Source organism: Nothobranchius furzeri, chromosome 2, assembly GCF_043380555.1.
Source record: "Nothobranchius furzeri strain GRZ-AD chromosome 2, NfurGRZ-RIMD1, whole genome shotgun sequence".
Taxonomy (NCBI): Eukaryota; Metazoa; Chordata; class Actinopteri; order Cyprinodontiformes; family Nothobranchiidae; genus Nothobranchius; species Nothobranchius furzeri.
In genome coordinates, this window is record NC_091742.1 from 21,798,937 (window position 1) to 21,821,795 (window position 22,859).

Genomic DNA, 22,859 nt, shown 5'->3' on the forward strand with positions numbered 1-22,859 from the left:
GCAGCTGGGGATGAATAATCAGATTGTGGAAAGGAGTCACTGAGGTGGTGCTTTGTGAACCATGTATGTGCTTTTAAACAGTAATTTGTCCAGTTTGTCAGATTCATTTTCACATAGATTCTGTATTTGTGACGGGATTCCTCCTCATCAATGGACAACACCTGTCCAGACTCCAGAACCGATGGCATCTGATTTCTTAAAGGGACTTTACGGGCTGTTGAATTTTTATGCTCGCGATTGCCCCCTCAGGCCAAAAGTTACGGCAGCTTCAATAGTAGGCTCGTGCACGAGACGCGCATGCTGTACGTGCACACTCCTTAATGAAAATAACAGCTGAGACAGTCCCGTGTGCGTGCGTGCGTGCGTGCGTGTGGCCCGGAGGACTGAGGACAGGAGAACGCACAGCTAATTAATTAAATAATTTGGTTCTGTACCTTTCTCTTCAGCACAGCAGACAAAAGTTTATGATGGGTCAGTCCTCCTGCATGCTCAGATCATTCCCTTCCCTTGCTTGAAAAATTGTTCCAAAATGAAAGTTGAACCCACATCTTTTTTATCTGTGAATTCAATGCCGTTCAGCGAGTCTCAAATAAAAATTTGGGCATTTTACTGTAAAAAAATATACCATAATGTAAAAAAGAAACTCTAAATGAACTATGTTCACATCCAGAATCGAACCCAGGTCTTCTGCATGGGAATCAGACATCTTACAAGGTGAGCTAAAGCGCCAGTGACGTCCTTTATATCTGTAACTTTTATATCCTTGATGACAGCTGAAACAACGTTCAAAGAACGGTTCAAAGCGAAAATGGCTATTTTGTTGCTAATTAGCAGGAAATATCTAGAAGAAAGTTCTACAGAAAGTAGCTAAGGGTCCTCAGAAATGTGGCTAGCTTTGTCACTAGGCGTTAGGAACAGCGACAAAGTGGCACTGCCTCTCTCTCTGCTGCTAAAGCTACGGATAGCAAATGCTACGGGCTATGCCTGAGCGTGAACGCGCATGAAGCAGCCTGCTCGACCCGAGCATCTCTCTTTTTCTGTGATTTTACAGAAAAACAGGCAATCACAGTAAAAATGCCAGGGCTCATTCTACAGGACCAGGGCATTGCAGGAGAATGTATGAAGAAGACATTTATTATTTTGGCTGTCAAACTTCCATAATGTCCCTTTAAAGATTCAAGCATAAACGTGTTTGTAAAGACAGCTGCTGATACGTTTAAGACGTTTTTGTTGCACTTAGTGAAACGACTCTCTAGTCCCGCCTGTTGTATTTGCTGATTGTTTTTTTCTGTTTTCCCATCTTTTCTGATTGGATTTTCATTACTGTGAATTTTCATTGTTGTCTATTATTTGACGATCATTATTTGTCATAATTTAGTCTTTATAAATGTATATTTATTAGTTTTTGTTTAGTTTTTTTAAAAAGGTGCAAAAAATTTCTTTGTCATGAAAAAAAAAAAGAAAATATTTTGTAAACAAAATTAACACTGGCTGTATGCTGATTGGCCAGTTTACCTTGATGGTTCTGAAACCCACTGATTATGACGGCAGCGATTAGCTTATATATTACGTTTCATGTATGTTAATAGTAGTGGAAAGCCTGCATTACCCTGGCTTTTCACCTGATGCTTCACATCTGAAACAATCCCCGTACAAAGAGACACAACGCTGAGGTCACAGTAAAAGCGTGTCTGTTATGTTACGCATCTGGTGGTAAGCCCAGGCTAGCAGCACAGTTTTCCCATCACTAATCTTTCCAACGTTTGGGACGGTTTAGAAATGTTAGTTTTCTGTAGAAACACAAAGAGTCTGAACAGGAAATGTAGCAAATTATCAGGACATGAAGACATTGTAAAGAGTTGGAAATTAGGCTTTGAATGGAAATTACGAAGAGCCTTTGAGACGTCCAAGCTGTTTTGGAAGGAAATCTGATAAGATTTCACCCACCAGCACCCAATCCAGAGATTGTGGAGATAATAGTTTGGTTCTTGAAGCATCAGCAGTTGGATTTTACAGGCTCAAAACAGACAGGAAGAAAACCCTCTAAGTCAACGCTTGTGCTCAGAAAGTCTGTTCATTGTGAGAAATTTCCTTTTAAAAGCACTTGATCTTTCACTTCCATCCCATAACAGAAAAATTACTCAAGAAAAAATCTAAAATACGTCAGACTAGGGATGTGTACCTTTGACATCTGAATCGATTCGGTACTAATTCCCGGTACCTACAAATCGATACCGGTACTTCACTGTACCAATTTTTGATACTTTTGAGTGTTTCATATTTTAATTCTCTTTTATAATTAAATATATATTTTTCTCAATATAAAACCATATTTGATAAATATCACGATAAATAACATACAGCAGTTTGTATTTTAACATCGTCCTTGTAGTTTTATAAGCTGATAATTAAACTGAAGCAAACATCTTTACTGTGAACTAAATTTACTGTGTATCTTCATTCCTTTTGCCGTCCTTTTTCAGTTGATTTTTCCTACTGGGAAGTTAGAATTTCCGAGGAGAAAGCGAACGCACCATTAGCTGATAACAATGGTGGCATAGGAAGCTAACATATCAAGCTAACGTAATCTTAAACAGTTTATTTAGCTGCTGGAGCAGATTAAAACGATGATGCCTCACACTTAGATCGTTGTCACTGGTTTCATCTTCACCCAATCACCCGTCGCATTTAGTAAAGTGAAGCCAAACTTTAGTGTGCGTTCATGTTCTTCTAGTCGGAATTTCGGAGTTCGGAGAAAGCGAACGCACTATTAGTGAAACGGAAGCTAACAAATCAAGCTAACGTTATCTCACATTTTATTTACCTACCGGAGCAGATTAAGATGATGATGTCTCACTTAGATCGTTGTCGCTGGTTTCATCATCACCCAGTTACCCATCACATTTAGTGAAGTGGACCCAAGCTTTAGCGTGCGTTCTTTCTACCATGCTGCTCTGTTTACAACTCGCTCGCAGCGACCGACGATATAACGCTCTTGCGCAGCTGTCTAGGCAAGTTCTCGTTGTGGACGGGTACCGAAACGAGGCACCGTTTCAAATGAAGTGAATCGGTGTACATTCGGTACTGTGGAATTCGGTCGGTACCTTAAAAAGTACCGAATTCGGTACCCATCCCTACGTCAGACTAAATTAAAGCAGCACAGATTGTCGATACCCAACAGAACCATTGAAACTAGGATGTCAAGTACCTTGGAGCAAACTCATCGATGGTCAGACCTGCTTTCAGACCCGTTCGACAGTACTCCAGACCGTTAGCTATGGTGTAAGCTACCTCTAAGATAGCATCGGCACCAGCCTCCTGAAGATGGTAGCCACTGATGGATATGGAGTTAAACTTGGGCATGTGCTGTGGACACAGTAACGCGTTTAATCATCGTAACATAAGAATAATACTTTGTAACCTACTACCTTTTGTCACATACCTTAGAGGTGTAGGCGAAAATGTCTGCAATGGCATGCATGGAAGGCTCCGGGGGGAAAATGTAGGTGTTTCGTACCATGAACTCTTTTAAAATATCATTCTGAATGGTGCCAGTTAGTTTTTCCTTTGGAACACCCTGCTCCTCCCCGGTGACAATAAACATGGCCAGCACAGGAATGACAGCTCCGTTCATCGTCATGGAGACGGACATCTTCTCCAGGGGGATTCCGTCAAAGAGCATCTTCATGTCCTCCACCGTGTCTATAGCTACTCCAGCCATGCCCACGTCACCGTGAACCCTGGGGTTGTCTGAGTCATAACCGCGGTGCGTTGGGAGGTCAAAGGCCACAGACAGACCCTGCTGACCAGCTGAAATGGAAAAATCAGAAAAGGGAACGGATTAAAGACAGAAAAAAAGATTCTGTTCATTTTTGCCCCGCCTGTGTGTTTTAAGCAGTCTCCAACCACCATTGCTGCCTTTGAGCAGCAGAAAGATTAGTTTAATCAGATGCTGCCACCTTCTGTCAAAACACTCGAACATTAGAAGAGTCATGGAAGGTGATGCATAACTTTATAGTCTCCACATGTCTTAAAGATTAAGGCAAATTCTTTGGACTGTATGTCTTCTTAAAGACATAAGAGTACGGTTTTACAAATAGATCTTATTTAATTACTCTCTCAGCAGTTTGAGGACTGCTGAAACATTTTAAGTTCTTTTTATTTATTTGTTTAGTTATTGTTTGCAAACTGTTAGATTGTGAAGTAGTACCTCTTACTTATCACTGCAGATATATTGAAATACACTACTTGAGGTATATCTACAGCCATCAGGGAGCCACTTTACATTATTCTATATGTGTGCGCTATATACACCTGCACATCCCAGTTTTTTTTCTGCCTTTGACAGTAGCTGTTAATGTATGGAAAACATGGTTAGCATAGCATAAAGAAATGCACAACAAAGGACGCGCTAGAAAACACTCTTTTTATGAATAAATCAAAGTTATGACCACAATCTATTTCACTCATTAATATTCATGATATGCAAGCATCTCGCCTCTGATTGGTTAACAGAAATGTGACTTTTCCGCTGCCTCGGCACACAGATGCAGGCAAAAACAGTATTGCCCACCTTTCTGAAAAAAAAAAAACAAAGCTGTAAAGAGATCTTTTCTTTTTCATGAAAGGAATCTTGTGTTTAACCACCACACAGGGGTAAGTTGTGTTTTACCAATTCTACACCTGTCTAATCATTCGGTGGTTATCTTTAACCTCTACTGTGTAGGGTCGTGCAAAGCTTGTCTACCTTTGTGGGGTCTTTTTTGCTGCAAGACAACAGAGCTAAGAACTGTACCACTATGCAGCCCACACCTATCTATTAAACAGCATTTGATCCAAATATCCAGTCACCTTTGAGTCCCCAGTAATGTGGGCTTTATGTAAATTATCTGAAGAATTTTGGGTCTAAACTCTTTCTTTACAGTTAAAAGCTAAATGTTAGAAGATTGAGGCTGAATACTCAGACCAAAATCAACCCAAGCAGCACTACCTGAACAATGATGCAGATGTATGCACCCTAAAACTTCTCGTCAGCAAAAAAAAATAAAAATCAAAGATCTACCTTTAATGTTATCTTTATAAAACTTGTTGCTCTCCTCCACGGTGCTGAAGCCGGCATACTGTCGAATTGTCCAAGGTCTGTAAGTGTACATGGTGGGGTAGGGCCCTCTAGTGTAGGGAAACACTCCCGGCAGTTCATCAGCAAGTTTTTCTGAGTCTTTCTTGGTGTATACTGGTTTGATGCTGATTCCCTCTGGAGTGTGCCAGATGAGGTCTTCTGGGTTCTTTCCCTTCAGCTGTTTCTTAGCCAAGCTGGCCCACTCTGGGTGCAGCTCAACCCGGTCCGGACGTGCTACTGAAGTGTGAACTTGAAAGCCGTGTGTGTAGGACAATGGAGCTCCAAACAAGCTTCGTACAGCCAGTGCTGCACATGCCCTGTGTGCCGTCAGCATCCTGGATACAGATTCAGTCAGACAAACATGGATGACCTGCAGGAAAAGATGACATATTCATTTACTACATGAGTTCACACTGTCACCTAATAATTACTTTGCGAAATTAAAATAATATCAGTATTTGTTTTACAACAGAAATAAACCAAATTCCTGTCACTTTTAATGTTTAGTGGCACATTTTTGGGTTTTCCCTTCCTTTTCTTGGACCTGGTAGTTTCACATGTGACCACAGCAGCTAAATAATCCTGAAATTTGGTCAACTTTCCCTGAATCAGCAGCCTCAAACTCTCATGCATACACTTCCTGTTTATCACCAGCTTGTTTTCACTTTTAAGAGTTTGAATGTAGCGTCGCAAATTTATATAAAGTGTAAAAGCAAAGCGATAGAAATGAGCATGTTCCATTACATAACAATAAACAAACTCGAAAATAGCTAAACAGGTTTGCGTGGGTGCGTTTAAATTAAAATACGCATTTCTGAAATAATTTAACAGCTGCAGCGTTACCTAAGCTAAATGTTTTGCAGCTCTACATAAAAACAAAGAAGACATACATAAGAATAGGCAACAATAAGAGACACTAATTCATAAATTACGCTTTCATGCTGCGAATAAATGACATTTCAGATTAAATAACCAACTGTGACATTTTAATAAACAAATAAAAGGAAAGCTAATAGCATAAAGCTAACTATAGCCACTTGTTATAGAACAATAATCGTTTCAGTGCATTAGCTACAGGAGCTAAAAGAAACCTATGGGAAATGACTATTTAACTATTTGGTTTTGTTAAAAAGCGAAAACAATTTCTGACCTTGTAGGTTATTTAGTTTGTTGTGGTCGCTCACGCTGATGTAAGGCGTGTATTTTCCTGTCCAATCAAACTTGAGAACACTGACAATAAGCCAATTGCAGGGCGGTATCGTTACCTTTGACCTTTGCACCGGAAGTAAACATGTTTATTGCAGTTTTTCGTTAGATGTTAATTTTCACTACATATATAATATATATAAAATATGTATATACATATAAATTATATATAAAAAAACATAAATAAAAAATATATCTAAATAAATTTTAAAACTATATATGTAACTAATATATATATATGAATTGGTGTTTAGAACAGTAGTCGAACACCCAATGAAATGGAAAGGTTTTTTCACTGAGTGTAAGTAAATAAAGTAATGGAATATGTAATAGTATATATTTTATAGCAGTCTTTATTGTGCACTAAAGTGAAAGTATTGACTAAAGTCCTAGGATTATAGGAAGATCTTTACAGTTTTCAACAGAAGACAAGATAAATAAGTAAAAGATTTGTGCTTTTTCTGGTATGCGCCACTAGATGGTGATAATGGAGTTTTTTTACTCAAACATTACTTAATGCAAGACACAGATGTTCCAACACAGTACATGCCATTTTATTCAAGAAGTGGTCAGAAAACTGTTGCAGTAGTAATGGCTCTTCGTAAGTGCTGTACAGCATTGGCTTAAACGTCAAGGGTACAGTAAACGTGCTTATAGGTTATAAAATAAACCAAACAGCAACGATTTAAGCGTTTTCAGCAGAACAAGCCTTCATCCAGGTGGCGATGCCGACAGTGGTATATAATGCCCAGATAATGTACAGAGAGGACATGTTGTCTCTTGAGCGTGTGTGTGTACCCGTCCCCTGTGGTACAAATTCTAAGGCAGTTTAGATTCCAATGCAAATGCTGATTTTCGTCTGCTTAAAGATTTTTCTTTCTAACAAAATCTACATGAGATGAAACTCAAATAAGCATAAGTAGAAACCAAAATGTGTGCATGTGTAAAAGTCTTGCAGGGTGTGAAAGTCACCAAGCAGAATCTACCATGAACAGATAGCAATAAAGCAGCAGAAATAACACTTAAATACCGAACTGAACGAGACTGTAGAAATCAAAATGAAAGAGGAGCAGATTAAAAGGTAAAAGGCAGCGACTGGGTATGGTCTCCCTGTAGGAACAGGATGTGGCGAGCGCAGCCTCCATCAGCCTTCAAACTGTGAGCGGCTGTCACTCGAGCTTGAGCAGCTCCACGTCGAAAATGAGCGTGGCGTTTGGTGGGATGACCCCAGGGTGGCCTGTTGCTCCATAAGCCATATCTGGTGTGCAGGTGATTTTAGCCCTCTGGCCAAGGCTCATCTGCGGTAAACGAGAGAAAGAAAACATGTCTGGATGATGTAATGATGTGTTGGAAAAAAGAAAAAGAACAGACCCAGTTCATCCTGTCAAGCACAATTTTAAAAGGCATTTTAGGCAAACCACTCAACAAAGTAGAAAATCCTGGCAGAAAGAGGGCAAAACACATCACAACTCATGACAAGTCAAAAACTATGACTTCACTAATATCGACTACCGCCTCCAAATGATCTGGAGAAAAAAAAAACGAACTGCACATGCTCTCGGTTAGACATCGGCTTCAGCAGCTGCTCTTCTCTGCTTTCATGGCACATCTGTCTTATCCGTATTTTGTTTATGTAACTGATGGACTAAAAAGGAACATTTAGTTGGAAAATTTCATGTGGTTTCATCTAATGTCTGAACATTACGAAAAAAATATTTGAGTTTTCTTTTCTTTAATACCTCTATGCATTTTATAGCTTCATGTGCGTACGTGTGACAAAACACATTTTGGTGAAGAAAGGAGGCTGGTCCACTCACGTGAGTATTTATTAGATGCAAATAAAAACTACTGCTAACATTTTGTTAAGTTTGTTGCTCTGTGTTCAGAAAAGAACCAAATAGTGGAAGGAATACGAACGTTTCAACGATGTAGATGTCTTTTTCAGAGCAAAGAGAAGTAGTAGGAAGAGAAAACTTGTTTCAGTCTCATAAGATTTAATCACAGCTGAATAGGGGCCACGGTGGATCAGGAGTTAGGAGTTCGCCCTGTAGTTGTTGGGTTGCCGGTTCAAACCTGGGCTCCGTCCATGCCAGTTGTACTTGTTAAACAGCTTAATGAGAACTGGTGCTTGGAAATCATGATTTAATTAATAATTTAAATAATTATGATCATCATTTGTTGCATAGTTTAATGGCTTTATCTAGAAGCCAAAGAGCACTAAATGCAACCATCATGTAACTAGAGTAATTTGAGGAGTAAGTACCTTGTTTTAAAAAACAATGGCACCAGTTTGCCACCAAGCGAAGGTGGTACCAGGGAGCCTGTAGCGGCAATGTGGCACGATCATGTGTTTTTCATAAAAAATTACTCTATAACGGTATAAAGGGGGTGTAGGGGTGGTGTCCGCGCTGTCACGGACATCCTATTAGCTTGGACGTTATGATCTCGACACACGGGAGGCGACATCGCCTCTCCTCCATTCATTTTCAATGAGACATGCGCGACAAAGCGATAATCGCGGGTCTCCCTCCTACCAAGCGAAACGCGAAAAACGTGCGTGTGAAATTTTGCGCTCGGGCACGTGTCGTGCACAGGCGACGCGATCCCAGAGAGTTTAAACATTTTCAACTTTTCATCGCTGTCGCTCAGACGAGGACCAATCAACAGAGGTTTCATTCACTGACCAATGAGCGGACAGGATGCTCCGTACATCTCCGAGCAAACATGAAGAAGTTGATTATTATTATGTTTTATAGTAAAATCACAAGTAAGATTTCACATAACTCTAGCATCACCTTGTGAAACATCATATCTACCGCTTTATTAACTCTGAACCGCTTAAATAACCTTAATTCCCTCCAACCTGACACAGCCAAACAAAACAACGGAAGTTTCGATTTCGCCATGAAACAGAACGCGTAGACGGCTTTGCCGCTGGCCGCTGCCGCGGATCGCCTCCCGTGTGTCCGGTAATAAAAGCGACAGCGACTAATTTCGCTGATGGCGGTCATTTGTCGCCTCCCGTGTGTCGAACCCATAACTTGTTTTTATTCTGCAGTCACTCTACTTTTTTTAAAAGCCACTCTAAACGGTGGCTGTCCACGGCCCTCATGAACTGTCTGGTGATCTGTTCTTCAGCTCTAAAAGCCAGAAGCTCCCAGATCTCTGCATAGCTCCAGTTTGTCATCTCAGCTGATACCGTTTACAAACGTGAATGGGACTCCCCACAATGACTTGAATTTTAAATATTGCTACTGAAAAAGCCTCGGCGGACATGCCATGTGTGATCATCACCCTCTGTTGTGCAAAAGGTGTGATCTTCATTCAAAATTTCAGCTTTACTGTAGTATTTCTATCAAGCTTGGTGGCACGAATTGCACAACGTTTTCGCCTGACCACCACAGCGCATCCAAAGGACCCACCAGGTCAGCAGTATTACTCCGATATGGCGCCACCATGCGTTTTTGAAAGCAGCTAGAGGGTAGGGCCTGATCGGTGTAATGTACGCAAAGCAGCGGGTAAAAAAAAATAAATCAAAATCAAAGGTACATTCTACCTTGATAAATGGATTTACAAATAGTTGAAGGTATGGAAATGTAAGGGTATGGCAGGTGAGAAGCATATGGGCATTAACTGGGCCCTTGAGAGTCCAGAAGTAAGTTTACTTTTGCACCAACGGATCTGAGGTTTTAGAAGACATGCACCAAAGGCTACAGCTACAAAGTGGTGTGATCTCAACAAGCAGAAAAAGTAAGCAGAGCCACACGAATAAGAAACTACTAAACTAAGTGCTAGAAAAGTTCTTCTATACAAATATTTTCCCTTGGACAATAAAAGTTTTACGTGATAGAGTAATTTGTTGTCAGAAAGACACTAAATATGGCAATCAAGTAAATAAACATTCAGGTGTTTAATGCAAAAAAGATTACAATAAAACTTGCTCTTACCTGTGCTACTCCTTCCTCCCATCCCTTAATAACCTCACTTCGTCCAATCTTGAACTTAAACAGCTTGTTCCTGTCTCGAGAGGAGTCGAACTTTTTCCCATTCTGTAGCATACCTGCCAAAGAAACAAGGCACAAACGCACTTTAGAGACCACAACTGTTTGAGGACTTGTACAAAGGTACTAGCTCCTAGTCGTCCTGGTGGTGTTTCTTTTCTTGAGTTTGGTTTCATTGAACAAAGGCTATGTGAAGGGGAAACGCGCTGGCCTGGTTTTGTGGATTGTTTTTGAAGTTAACTGGGCCATTACTTGCATGTATCTAGACCACTGGGAAAAAGGGTGAACAAAGGCAGCGCAGGACTCGTCTCCTTCTTAACTGTGACCATTCAGTCAGGTTTGATAACACTGAGGCCATGAAACACTCATCAAGAGGCAGGAAAACACTGGTTGGCTTCATTAGCTGTTTTAACAACTGGAGGGAATCACAGACACAACGTAATGTTTTTGCTCCTCTGATGTCTCGTGAACTGGCTGACCCCTTTTGAAAGGCAAGGAATAAAAACAATTCAGTACTTCAAACACAGAACTGTTGTTCCTGTGAAACATGTCGGTATGGAAGAAGACCCCAACGAAAAAATATTCCAAGAATTTTAGCTCAGGCATTATGCTTTTGGGACCATAACAACTGGGTAAAATAAAAGGTTGGTTTTAAATGGCTTCAATAGACACAGGATCTTTTGTAGAGGATTGTGCTTTTTTTGTCTGTTGACTCCTAAAACTCATCTGTGAATCATTCAAGCATAAGGAAAGCACCACACCCAAGAGATAAACCGGTGTTGTGTCTACATGACACACGATTTGGCAAAGAATCACATTCAAACTGTTACATGAAAAAGTTTAGACAAGCTATTTGCTTAAATGGGCTTAGGTCCCTTTACTTATGATTAGTGGGTCCAGATAAGTGTTAGTAGGAATTTATACGCCTTGTTACCTGAGGAATTAAGCTCTTCCACACTGTGGTTGTTGACTAGAGTATCACCTCTATTCAGATGGCAGGAAATTAGACAACACCTATTAGGTGACCAGCCGTTGTTACATCTCCAGAGGCCAAAGTAGTGAAGGAACCTTTGAATGGGTCAGTCGTGTCTTTGCACCAGCCTGCATCCAGGTACCAGGTCCTGGCTGGAGTACTCTACAACATGTTTTGCTTCATGCCTTGAGTGTAATTGCGATTGTAAATAAATAATCACATCTATATTTCTTGTATAACAAAATGGACTTTGCCCCCACACGTCATTTTCTGCACATCCATTTCTGGTGAGCTGGCTGACTTTTCTTCAAAACAGGAAGTCAAACTGCTCAAGGATGCTCCTGATTTCCTGTAACAACTTTGTCGTGCACTTACATGAGCATGTACATTTGTCATGAGAAGGAACAGCAGTTTTGTTGAGTGCCACCATACTTCAAACTTTAAAATGAGGCCAATTTTCAAGAGAAACTAAAGTTGAAAAACTTTTGCCTTAGTTAGTCTCTTTAGAGGACAAACTATATAGAGACAACTCCAGGGGTGTTTCTCAATGTCAAGGCGCCTGGCCTTGCGAGGCGATGTCTTGCGAGGCCAGGCGCCTTACTTACGAGGACACTGTCCTTCCTTGGTCAAAAATAAATAAATAAAAATAAAAGAATAAATGTTATATGGAACAGACTTGCATAACGTGACCTCAGCTTCCATGGTGGTCACGTTACATCACGTGACAAGGGAGATAACGTTATATTTTTTATGCATAAGTTTCAATATAAATATATAACGAGCCTTTTACTTTTTAAATTGTGTATATATTTGTTAAATTAAATATATAAGCGAGTTACTACCTGCTAGCCACCGAAGCTGCAATTAATAATAATAATAAGCAATTAACCAACCATAGATAACTTCTTTGGATCTAAAAAAAAAAACATTTTAAATTATCTGACTTACTTATAAACTTGAAATTTGCCCCTAAAGTAGCTGCCGGCTTCTGATCCACCATCCTTTTGAAAATACTGCACTGTATTCTGGGTAATTTTTGACCAAGGCTAGACTACAACACACCTCCCGTGTATCCTTGCTCAGCTAGCTAAATGGCTAACAAATGGAGAAAAGAGGCCTCAGTAGAACATGAACATTGGAACACGTCCTGGCGGTTCCTGATGACGTATTTCCTAGGCAACCGGGGCGGGGCCAAGACATCATGGCGAGGTTCCTTGGCGTTGATAAACACCCCAGGCTTTTGCGTAGGAACGTACAAGACTTTTTTTTAAGACAACTGTGGCACATGTGTATTTCATCTATACATTCAATGAACTTAGCTTTATATCAATTTGATTTACCCATTTATCAATGTCAGCAAAAACATTAATGTTCTGGTTATAGTTTACTTTTAACATGTATTTTAGTCATGTTTCCAGGAAATGCTAGCCTAGCTATCTAGACAGACTGTAGCATAAGTAAAAGGCCAGTCTAGGCACGCTTCATCAGAGCGTCAACAGTGTCGTGTCTTGCTAATCACAGCGCTCTGTCGATTTGGTGGGCAGGATGTTACTGCAACTGGGGAAAAAAAGGTTGGCGTCGGCTTGTTTCAAACTGCTTTGGCAACAACTTTGGACTATTCTTCGAGTCGATAGCAGAGAGATACTTGAGTTCTTCGTTTATGGTTGCCTGCCCTGTTGACTGACATCGCTAGCGATGAACGCATCACGTTTGTTGTTCAATAACATGTGGGACCCACAACTGCACTCTCCCTATGGGTCGTGGCCAGACTATATATTCACATATGTAAGATGGCTTGCCAGGTTAAGGAAATGCTGCTTCAAAAATAAACTAATCTGAAGCATCCACCTGTGTTATGCCCTGCGTTGGTCTTTTGATTTGTGTTCCTTTGTCGTAATCCAACAAGTGTGAATATTTGGCATTTAAAGTTGGTGTCAGTTGAAGTTTGGTTACGGTGTCTTCCTCATCAAGTCACATGAATGTTGATACTGTACTGCTCCTCTTCTTTCGTGGGCCCTAAACTTAGCAAGTCCATCATTTCCAAGAACCCCCAGTCGCCCATATATCAGCAGTCTGGGCCTTGTCCAATTACAGAGTCGTCGGGTTCGCACACCAACGCAAATAACACCTGCTACATGTTGCCTAAGAAGCAGATATACGGGGGACTTCTGCCAAGAAGTGTATAAAAACGGGTTCAGTTTCTGCAGGTGATGTGTGCAAATTGGAGGCCAACCCTGGCTGGCTTCTGTTCACAAGCAAGAAGCCAGAGAGGGTGTTGGGGTTGACTCCTGTGAGTGGTCTGGTTGTCAGCCTTTGGGACAGCCGGCTGAAGGAAGATACCGTCACTTATAATCTATAAGCTTTCCTGTTTTCTAAAGGAAACATATCTGTTGATTCAAGCTAAGCGGAAGAGTTTAGCGATAGGCTGAGACTCCCATTGTTGGCTGCATAAAACCAGTAAGAGAACAGGAAGAAAGAAAACTGCACCCTGTTCGTTTAAAAAACAGAAGATTATGACATTAAAAATAATCTTCTGACATTTTACCATAAATAACTATTTATTAATTATCATGGTTTGACATTACACCACACATAGAGAGCGCACTTTAAGTCCTTGTTGTCGACTCCCCCCACCCCTGCACTATCACAGCTCTGTTTTCCCTCTTTGTATTGCTAAGCATGGGTGGGAGTCTGCAAAAATATGACAAGGCTTGTCCCTTCCTGATGTTGACTCCCAGATTTGTTTCTCCTCTTGATAGGATTTCTCTTGGTAGTAGGCTGGCAGAAATCCACACACCACGCTGGGGTGGGGCTATTTTTACTGGGTTTACTGTATCCTGTGTTGCCCCTGGTCTAGAGTGGCTGCTAGCAGAGCAGGCCCCTCGGGCTCAAGTTTGGATGACATGAGATGTGTGTAAAGATATCCGTCTACCAGACCTGTCTGTGCTAGCCTGTTTCCCAGCTGCAGGCGTACACATCTTAATAGAACGAGTGAAGTCTTGATCATCCTTCATTGATATAAAAGAGTAACTAGGAGACGCGCATATATTATTATATGTCAAGTTAGTCTGAGCACAGAGTATGTAAATGAGCTCTGGCAGCAGAATAAAACTTTAACTGCCCGCTGCGCCTGGCGCACGATGCATTCTCAAGGTGGCGCAACAAAACATTATTATTAACACGATTGTTCATATGTGTTTAAATCCTCTGGTACTCTGTCGTTTACTCGTTCCTGACACGCTCATCGTGTGCTGCGGGTGATTTCACCTCACTGACGCAGCATCGAAACGCGCACCACGCTTTGCGGTCAGGAGATCCCTTTGATCTGCTCAAACGTTACTGATGAGGTGAAAAAGTAAGAATCCAGGCAGCAGATTTTCTGGAGAGTTTAGAGGCGATGCAGGAAGATGAGAGACAGACAGGAACATAGTTAAATAAAAACAAGAAAACAAAGCCAACTAGTGGTCGATGTTTGAATTGTACCAAAAGAAAAGAAAATACACAAATGTTTGCATGTAAATTCTTCCAAAAATTCCATACACAGCTTTTGAATATCGACGTAATATTGCAGGAAAAAATATCAAAATATAATGCCATATCGAGATTTTCTTACATCCCTAGTAAATATACATGGGGCGACGGTGGAACAGGAGTTAAGTACTCGCCTCGCAATCGGAAGGTTGCAGGTTCGAGACCCGCTCAGTCTGTTGCTGTCGTTGTGTCCTTGGGCAAGACACTTAACCCACGTTGCCTGCTGGTGGTGGTCGGAGGGACCGGTGGCGCCAGTGCTCGGCAGCCTCGCCTCTGTCAGTGTGCCCCAGGGCAGCTGTGGCTACATTGTAGCTCATCCCCACCAGTGTGTGAATGTGTGTGTGAATGGGTGAACGACTGATTGTGTTGTAAAGCACCTTGGGGGGTTCCAGGACTCTAGAAGGCGCTATATCAAATACAGGCCATTTACCATTTACCATTTAAATTAAATTTAGCAGCAGCACTGGGTTGCCTGGGGATGTGCCTGACTTTAAATCTTCCTAAGGAGTTATATCGGCCAATGCCGATATGTAAAAAATGGTAAATATTGGCCCGATATGTCGGCTGGTCGATTTAACGTCTATCCCCATTTAAACCCTGCTAGGAGGATGCTGCGTTTCTACCAGGACCTGTGTGGTTTGGAGAGGTACAAGTTGCTCACAGACCACAAGCTGCTGGTGAAACTTATTCATTCAGGAGTACACTAAACATTGTTCCACATGACACTAAGTGGACGAGAATTATGAACAACCTCAAGAGTAAAGATTTGTGCGATGGCAGTCTAACACCAAGGAAACTCAACAGCAGATGTAGTGACTATGAAGTCCCACTTTTAGTCACCCTCGGGTGCGGGTAGAGGCAATGACTCGCTTCAACAATACTGTCCAGGCAGAAAGCGGGTTTGGGTTTATTGTCCCATTTATTGAATATGTTGACGATCACGCAGGGTCCAGAACGGCCGTTTCTTATCAAGGTTTATGTAAGTGATTAAAATTATAACTGCAAATTAGATGTGGCGTATGAAACCAAACAAAGCGGTAAAAACCGTGTGACCTCCCGTCACCCAAAAAACGCCAGTGCACTGCCACCTCAACACCTTTATAAGCTCCGCAGTGCCACCAGTGGTTAAAGGAAATACAAACCGTAGTGCAATAAACTGAAATGTACATAAAACATTATCAAAATAAACTTAGACCATAATATAATCTAAACCAAATCACTATTGGCTCCTACAGCAGACGATTCTCATTTAAATCTCAAGTTTTTCTTATAAATCCACGAGACTGATCTAAAGCCAACGATTTCCAGGTTAGACATATGAAGTGTTGAGGTCTCAGCCTCGGCGTGTTTAGACGTAAACTCCAGAGCACAAACATGGTAAAGAATGACAGCCAAATTTAGACATGACATCACATCCTTCCAAACGTTGTGCTTGATGGAACCAACGGATCTATTAGCCATTGAAGCCTGGTGGCGACACCATCTATGAAGACTCTCAGGCTAGTTTTCTTTCCTTATAGCCGACAGATATCAGATTGGTCTGCTTCTCCTCCACAATGACACTCTGCTGTAGAGAAACAAGCCTGAGATGGCAGGATTTCAGCTGTTGGAGCTGCCATTCCGTGAGCCCAAGCACATTTGGGAAGGACACAAACTGGAATGAAAGTTTTGCAGCTTTGAGGTCAGATCTGGTGCCTTCAGAGTGGCCGTCTTCTAATTTGGTCTCCCAACACTTCGACCCGAGCCAGTGAAGGGTCATGCACATATATTCATGTCTGTTTGCTCTGGCACGTGTGTCTGCATTAAAATCCCGGAGGTGAATTAGGATAGATCAGGAGTGTTTCTGAAAGAGGGGCTCTTGGATGCTAAATACTGGAAACCAGAGCAGTTTCCAACCCCATCATGTATTGGGAAATGTATCTCCTTACTGTCTGCGTTTGTCTTTGCTTTCTGGAAAACTAACACTAGGGCAGGGTTGAGCTGAGGTTACACTCTGTGGTTGTGCACTTAGAGCCAGCTGGATGAACTTGGACAGGCTAATGTCCCAGATTAAACTCTATCCCCATCTCTTTGTGGGATTATTTTAAAGATTTTGCCCTCAAACTCAATTAAACTAATTTTTAGTATTTTCGACTTTGCTAAAATATATCAGCAGTTTATTTGGGGTGATTCTAACGAAGCTCTTAATTCAAGCATTTGTGCATGGCCGGTTACTTACTGTGTAAATACGGTTTCAATGACCGTAGTTAATACAAATGTTTAGCTTGATCTGAAAGAAAATTGGATAGTTCCAAACAGCGGCCCTCAAATTTCCTCTAACCTTTGTGAATGTCCTTCTACTGATGCAACAGGGGTTTTCCTGCGTTCAAATTTGCGTGGCGGTCGTCTCCAGCTATTTTCGTGCCGCTGTCGGTACAGGATCTGCTCGGGTGCAAGATCGGCTCGGGGTCCGTCGACTGCCGATGACGTCAAAGTAGTTGATTGGCTGAACATGAACCTTACGGAATTACGTAATCACGTTACGTTGTTATCATGTTACGTTGGTCCAGGCAAATCTTTCTACCATACCATACCATACCATTTTATTTATAAAGCGCATTCAACATGGCATTACAACCAGACAAGGCGCTGTACATTAAAAGATTACAGTTAAATTAACACGTTCAGAATGACATTTAAAGCATAGTTTATAAGAAAAAATGAAAACAAGAAAATACTCGAACTAACAGTCGTAAAACACTAAAAACGCAAAGGAATGTGAAACAACAGATAAAAACATATGAACATATTTCTATTGGAAAGATGGACAACTTTTACAAAGAAATCCATCATTACCTCTTTGAAAATACACTTGTAGCATAGAGCTGCATGTATATTAGGGCTGAACGATTAACTGCATGTGCAATTAAATTGCGATGTGACAAAAGGAGATTTTCTAATCTCAAAGGCTTCAATTTGGCAGCGAGTGGTTAGCGCAATGCTAATATACATGGAAAAACCCATAGGAATGCTAATGCTAAATCTCCGATTACATTATTACAAATTATGATTTAGAAACGTGCCAAATGATTACATTTGGAGTCTTATAGAAAGTAAAAATACCATCAGTCAAATAAGTACAGACAGGTATTTTAGTAAAGCCAGGAGATTTTCTAATCTCAAAGGCTGCAATTTGGCAGCGAGTGGTTAGCGCAATGCTAATATACATGGAAAAACCCATAGGAATGCTAATGCTAATATCGCCGATTACATTATTGCAAATAATGAATTACAAACGTGCCAAATGATTACATTTGGAGTCTAATAGAAAGTAAAAATACCATCAATCAAATAAGTACAGACAGGTTTTTTAGTAAAGCCAGAAAACTTTTAACTCCAGAGTTTTGGCTAGCAGCTACAGTCTATGACAAGACGTCAAAAACTCTAAACACAAAATACTTCAATAAACGGGACACACTTCTTTCCTGCAAATACAATTTCACAGGTGTTGCTAATACCTATGATTCTTCAAGGGATGTGCTCAAAGAGGAGTTCAACATTATGAATAAGATATAGTGTTTTATTTTACAAATACCATTATAAACACAAACTTACGTCTTAAGAAACGTTATTTTAATAACGAAACTGCTAAATTCTTTCCAACAGTATAGACGTGTAGTGTATTTTGTCCGAGTCGGTTTGCCGTACTTTGACGTCATCGGCAGTCGAAGGACCCCGAGCCGATCTTGCACCCGAGCAGATCTTGTACCGACACCGCCCCAGCCTGATTTCACTCTGCCCCCGGCTGTATGGATGTTATTTTAACTGCAGATGCAGCGTTGCACCACTATAGGGGCGCTGTGTCAGCAGCGGTGCACCGAAAAGCGCTAAAACCGTTGCAGAAAAAAAAAAGATCAAAAATTGCTTTTCTCGTTAGTTGGTACATATCTATGGTCGATGCTATTCTAGGCTGACCATACGTCCTCTTTCCCCCGGACATGTCCACTTTTCACTCTGTCCAGGTCGTCCGGGGAAGGGGGAGGTCCTACACTGATCAAAATGTCCGGTTTTTCATCCAGGAGCAGTGATCGAGTTGTGAGGAGCTAGACATCTTTCAGGCAAAGATCCAGTTTCTACCTATATTACAATATTTATGGAGTCAGCGTAGCGGGATTCTGTGGAGCGGAGAGGACGCAGAGCGCTGATCGTTGGTGCCCCCGCTGCATCTGGCGCACGATTCATTCTCAAGGTGGCGCAACAAAACATTATTATTAACACATGATCGTTCGTTCATATCCGTTTAAATCCTCTGGTACTCTGTATTTTACTCGTTCCTGACGCGCTCGCTCATCGTGTGCTGCTGTGATTTCACCTCACTGACGCAGCATCGAAACGCGCACCACGCTTTGCAGTCAGGAGATCCCTTTGATCTGCGTAGTTCAAAAGTTACTGATGAGGTGAAAAAGTAAGAATCCAGGCAGCAGTTTTTCTGGAGAGTTTAGAGGAGATGCAGGAAGATGAGACAGACAGGAACATAGTTAGATAAAAACAAGAAAACAAAGCTTGAAAGTAAAATAGGTAGCTTTATCTCCACTACGCGTTTTTACCTGTATAAAACAATAAGTTATACAAATGTAATATTTATACATCTGATACAATTCAGATCACCTTCAAAACTCAGTCACACACCCAGGGCCGTTTCAAGGCATTTTGGGGGCCAAGGCGAAACAGAACACCCCCCTAACCCGTACATAATAGCCATGGCACCATTACATTGTTAGCAGCAGAAATTAAATGTTATTACCATTTCCAATACAAATGCATGTTAATGAAATGCATTATATTTTACTGGATATATTTATGTGTTATTTTGACTAAGATGGGTGTTATAAATGTTACTGAAATGTTGGTCAAGTATTTAAAAATATTTTAACTATAAATATCAGATGGGAAAAAGGGAACTAAACACCAATCTAATGCATATTAATGAGCCTTTTATAATATGTTGCCTTTAAAAAGTGAGGAAGTTGAATGCACAGAGTATGCATGTGCTGGCGCATGGTCAGGATGGTACCTCTGCCTCCATTCGAGTCAGGAAAACCCCTGTACAATAATATATCATTAGCCTTTTATTTTCTGTTAGGTAAAGCCTGTTTTGGCCCAATGCTACATTTAGTGTGAGACTGCCTCTGAAATACCAGCAGCTTATTGAGCAAATCCTGTGGTTCAAAAAGCAAAGGCAGGAGGGGGACAGACCAACAAACTCGGTCTAAAAACACAAGGTAGTGATTGTTTTAAACAAAGCAATGTTGAAATACTAGTTTGGTTTATAAATAAATTCCTGCTTACAAGACAATCATGACATAAAAGCAACACAAACATTAAAAATCACAGGTTTCTGTGCTATTAGCTAACAATGACTAATCTAAGGTGTATTTTAATTTGAATTTAGACTCCAAACAATGACAGACTATTAATAAAACTAATCAGCTCTTATTTTGAAATGCCTCCTGAATGAGGAATGATGCACTTCCTCCTCCAAAAGGCTAAACTCCCATAGATCTTGTGGCGTTTTGAAAAGCCAGCACAAGAAATAAAGTGCAGAATGAGGGCAAAACACAGTGGTGATATCTGATGCGAATAAATATTATTGTAATTATGACTCTCATGCACTGTCTTGCACCATGTCAAACAATATTTTAAAACCTTTGTATTTCCAAACATTAGCACTTTTATGCAAACAGACTACATTTGGACCCCCAGGCTCCCATAGCAGCTCTTCTCTGCTTACACAGCAGTGCTGTCGGTTCATGATGTCGCTGTGCCTGCTGGCATAAATTGGTGTCTGAAGTTTCTTTAAATGTGACCTCGGGATATTTCAGGTTTTACATAATCAGAAGACTTCTGCTATAACAAGTTATAGACATTATCAATAAAAATATATTATATGTAGGTGAAAATAATTGGTAAAAATGAATAAATATACATATCGATCAAGTTCAGCCTGCAGAATAATGCTGCAAGTGTATGTTCAAAGTGTGACTGGATGCTTTTATTTTATAATTGGGATTTTTATTTTGGCCCCGCATTTGAAAAGTACTGCTTTTAACACATTTTGTAAACTCACCATTTTTCATTCATGCTAAAGGGTTGTTAACGGGAGTCTGTAAACAGGACACTGTAGCTGGCTTACATTTTAAGTGACCAGAGAAGCAGGAAGTAGTTTAACAATGTTCATTGGGGATGCACGATTCATCGGCATCAATCGGTATTGGCTGATGTCAGTAATTGTTTTAACAGGTCAGTATCGGTCCGATAAGTAAAACTGGGTCCATGTTAACAGATATTTTTAGCATCTTGTTTCTGTATCTGTTTCGGAGGGTGAGGCGGTGATGCTGTGTAATTGTTTAGTCATGTGAACAGTGAATGAAATCATTGCAGAACCATAAATGTGTGTGGTGTGTGTGTACATAACGTAAATTCAGCTTTAATCATTTTCATTCTATGCAAAATCTTCTGATTTTGAAGCATTAACGTCAGCATATCGGTATCGGCAAATATCGGTTATCTGCCATAACAATTATATTAATATCGGATATTGGTATCAGCCCAAAAGTTTTATATCGGTGCATCACTAGTTAAAACCATTAACCACACAAATACACATCTAACTTTACAGCACGTAAACAGTGCTACAGTGTTTGCAGTATCAACTCACAACAAGCCTACGAAATGCAGACAGCTGACGGACGACATGAGAAAAAGGTTGTGTTTACTTTCTGTCTGACCTAGCTGTCTGCAGCGCCAGCCCCGAAGCACAGAACAACCCAAATGTATTTCCTAAATGTCTCAGTGTCCTACGGCCCCGGCTTGAGACTGGGCATTGACTGGAGACGAGCGCGAGGAAAAGTGATCGTGTGTGAAACAGGCTGGAACCACCCCCAATTAAATAAGCCTCGTCTTTTCAAGAAAAATAAAGTTAATTGACGTTTTCTGACAGGAGAGACTTATTAGCCACAATCCTTCTAAAGCTACATACAGGTGCCAGCACTAACGGCAGCATTGATGATGCATTTTTGTACAAAAGGGAACGTTTTCTACTTCACAAAGGAAATGAGAAGGATCTTGGGCATGAGGAAAACATAGTTACCTATGTAATGAACAACACAAGTTTGGCCCTTCTTTGGAAATGTCCGTCCTGTTGATAGAAAAGAGAAAACAAATGTTACTGCGGGTTATTCAGTGGTTGGGATGATCCTGCTGGGAATGCAATATTCCCTATAACCCTGCAGCCATGCTGACATTAACCCAGCCGCTCATCTTTAAGTTAATAAGTATTTGCAGGACACATTTTTAATGCATAATTATGGTCTGATTGGTTTTTGAGTGGGATAATTTGGACTTTGGAAGCAATTTGGGTATTTTATCCCGATAGTTCGTTATTTGGCGAAAATGCAGCTTATGGTATGGAAGAGCTTTACACTACTTAATCCTTTGGGAATCGGTTACCTTCTTAGCAAACTCTTGGTTCACATTCCCTTGCAGATTCATTTTGGCAGGGTAATGGATAGTTCTGGAAAACTGCCATGCAGCCTTCACTGAGTGATGATGAGCAACATAAAAAATCGGCTTTACAGAAAGCTCCAATTGTGCCATTAAAAAATTCCGCACTGCTTCATCTCTGAACCTGATATTTTGTAGTATGATATTTCCAAAGCTGCAGTTGCACGACATTCCAGGGAACTGCCGAACCCCCGCAGCACTCCCACCCCACATCAAACGCAACCGAGCGGCCACGGTCACTTACCATCACCGGGGGATATCGTCTCGACTTCCACGCCCATGGTTGTGCTTCTTGTGAGTTTAGCGATAAAACATAGAGCCCGAACAGCACTTTTTTTTATAACCGGCGGTGCACCTTCACGCTACAAGACAGCGGGCTTAATCGATAGCAAGCGTGCATTCAGCGACCGCTAAGCAGCCGCAGCCTCGACCAGCCGTGAGAGGGAGCTTGTTTTGTCGCGAGACAGCGTCAACTGTACGTGAGGTG

The 22,859-nt window shown here is 40.9% G+C and overlaps 2 protein-coding genes across 2 annotated transcripts in view; both read right to left on the bottom strand.

Moving 5' to 3' along the window:
* mmut (methylmalonyl CoA mutase) overlaps positions 1-6,410 on the bottom strand; it is a 25,627-nt gene extending 19,217 nt beyond the window's left edge. Inside the window, exons 1-4 of the mRNA XM_015948176.3 lie at positions 6,270-6,410; positions 5,063-5,489; positions 3,443-3,810; positions 3,209-3,366 (exon numbers count right to left, since the gene is read on the bottom strand). Coding sequence (XP_015803662.3) covers positions 3,209-3,366; positions 3,443-3,810; positions 5,063-5,453 — 917 coding nt within the window. The 5' untranslated portion in view covers positions 5,454-5,489; positions 6,270-6,410. The remainder of the gene's footprint in view (positions 1-3,208; positions 3,367-3,442; positions 3,811-5,062; positions 5,490-6,269) is intronic.
* A 447-nt stretch (positions 6,411-6,857) lies between these two features.
* fkbp1b (FKBP prolyl isomerase 1B) lies at positions 6,858-22,858 on the bottom strand. The gene is made up of 4 exons (XM_015948175.3): positions 22,617-22,858; positions 21,960-22,007; positions 10,273-10,385; positions 6,858-7,623 (listed from the first exon to the last, which is right to left on the bottom strand). The coding sequence occupies exons 1-4, from the start codon at positions 22,651-22,653 to the stop codon at positions 7,495-7,497; spliced, it is 327 nt and encodes a 108-aa protein (XP_015803661.1). The 5' UTR covers positions 22,654-22,858; the 3' UTR covers positions 6,858-7,494.
* Between the last annotated feature and the right edge of the window lies 1 nt (position 22,859).

Excerpts from the sequence above, each read along its gene's own strand:
- fkbp1b (XM_015948175.3), bottom strand. The coding sequence starts at position 22,653 with ATGGGCGTGGAAGTCGAGACGATATCCCCCGGTGATG. Across the intron at positions 10,386-21,959 it reads TTGTGTTGTTCATTACATAG|GTATGCTACAGAATGGGAAA; the intron begins GTAACTATGTTT and ends TTTCTTTGGCAG. Across the intron at positions 7,624-10,272 it reads GGGAGGAAGGAGTAGCACAG|ATGAGCCTTGGCCAGAGGGC; the intron begins GTAAGAGCAAGT and ends CGTTTACCGCAG.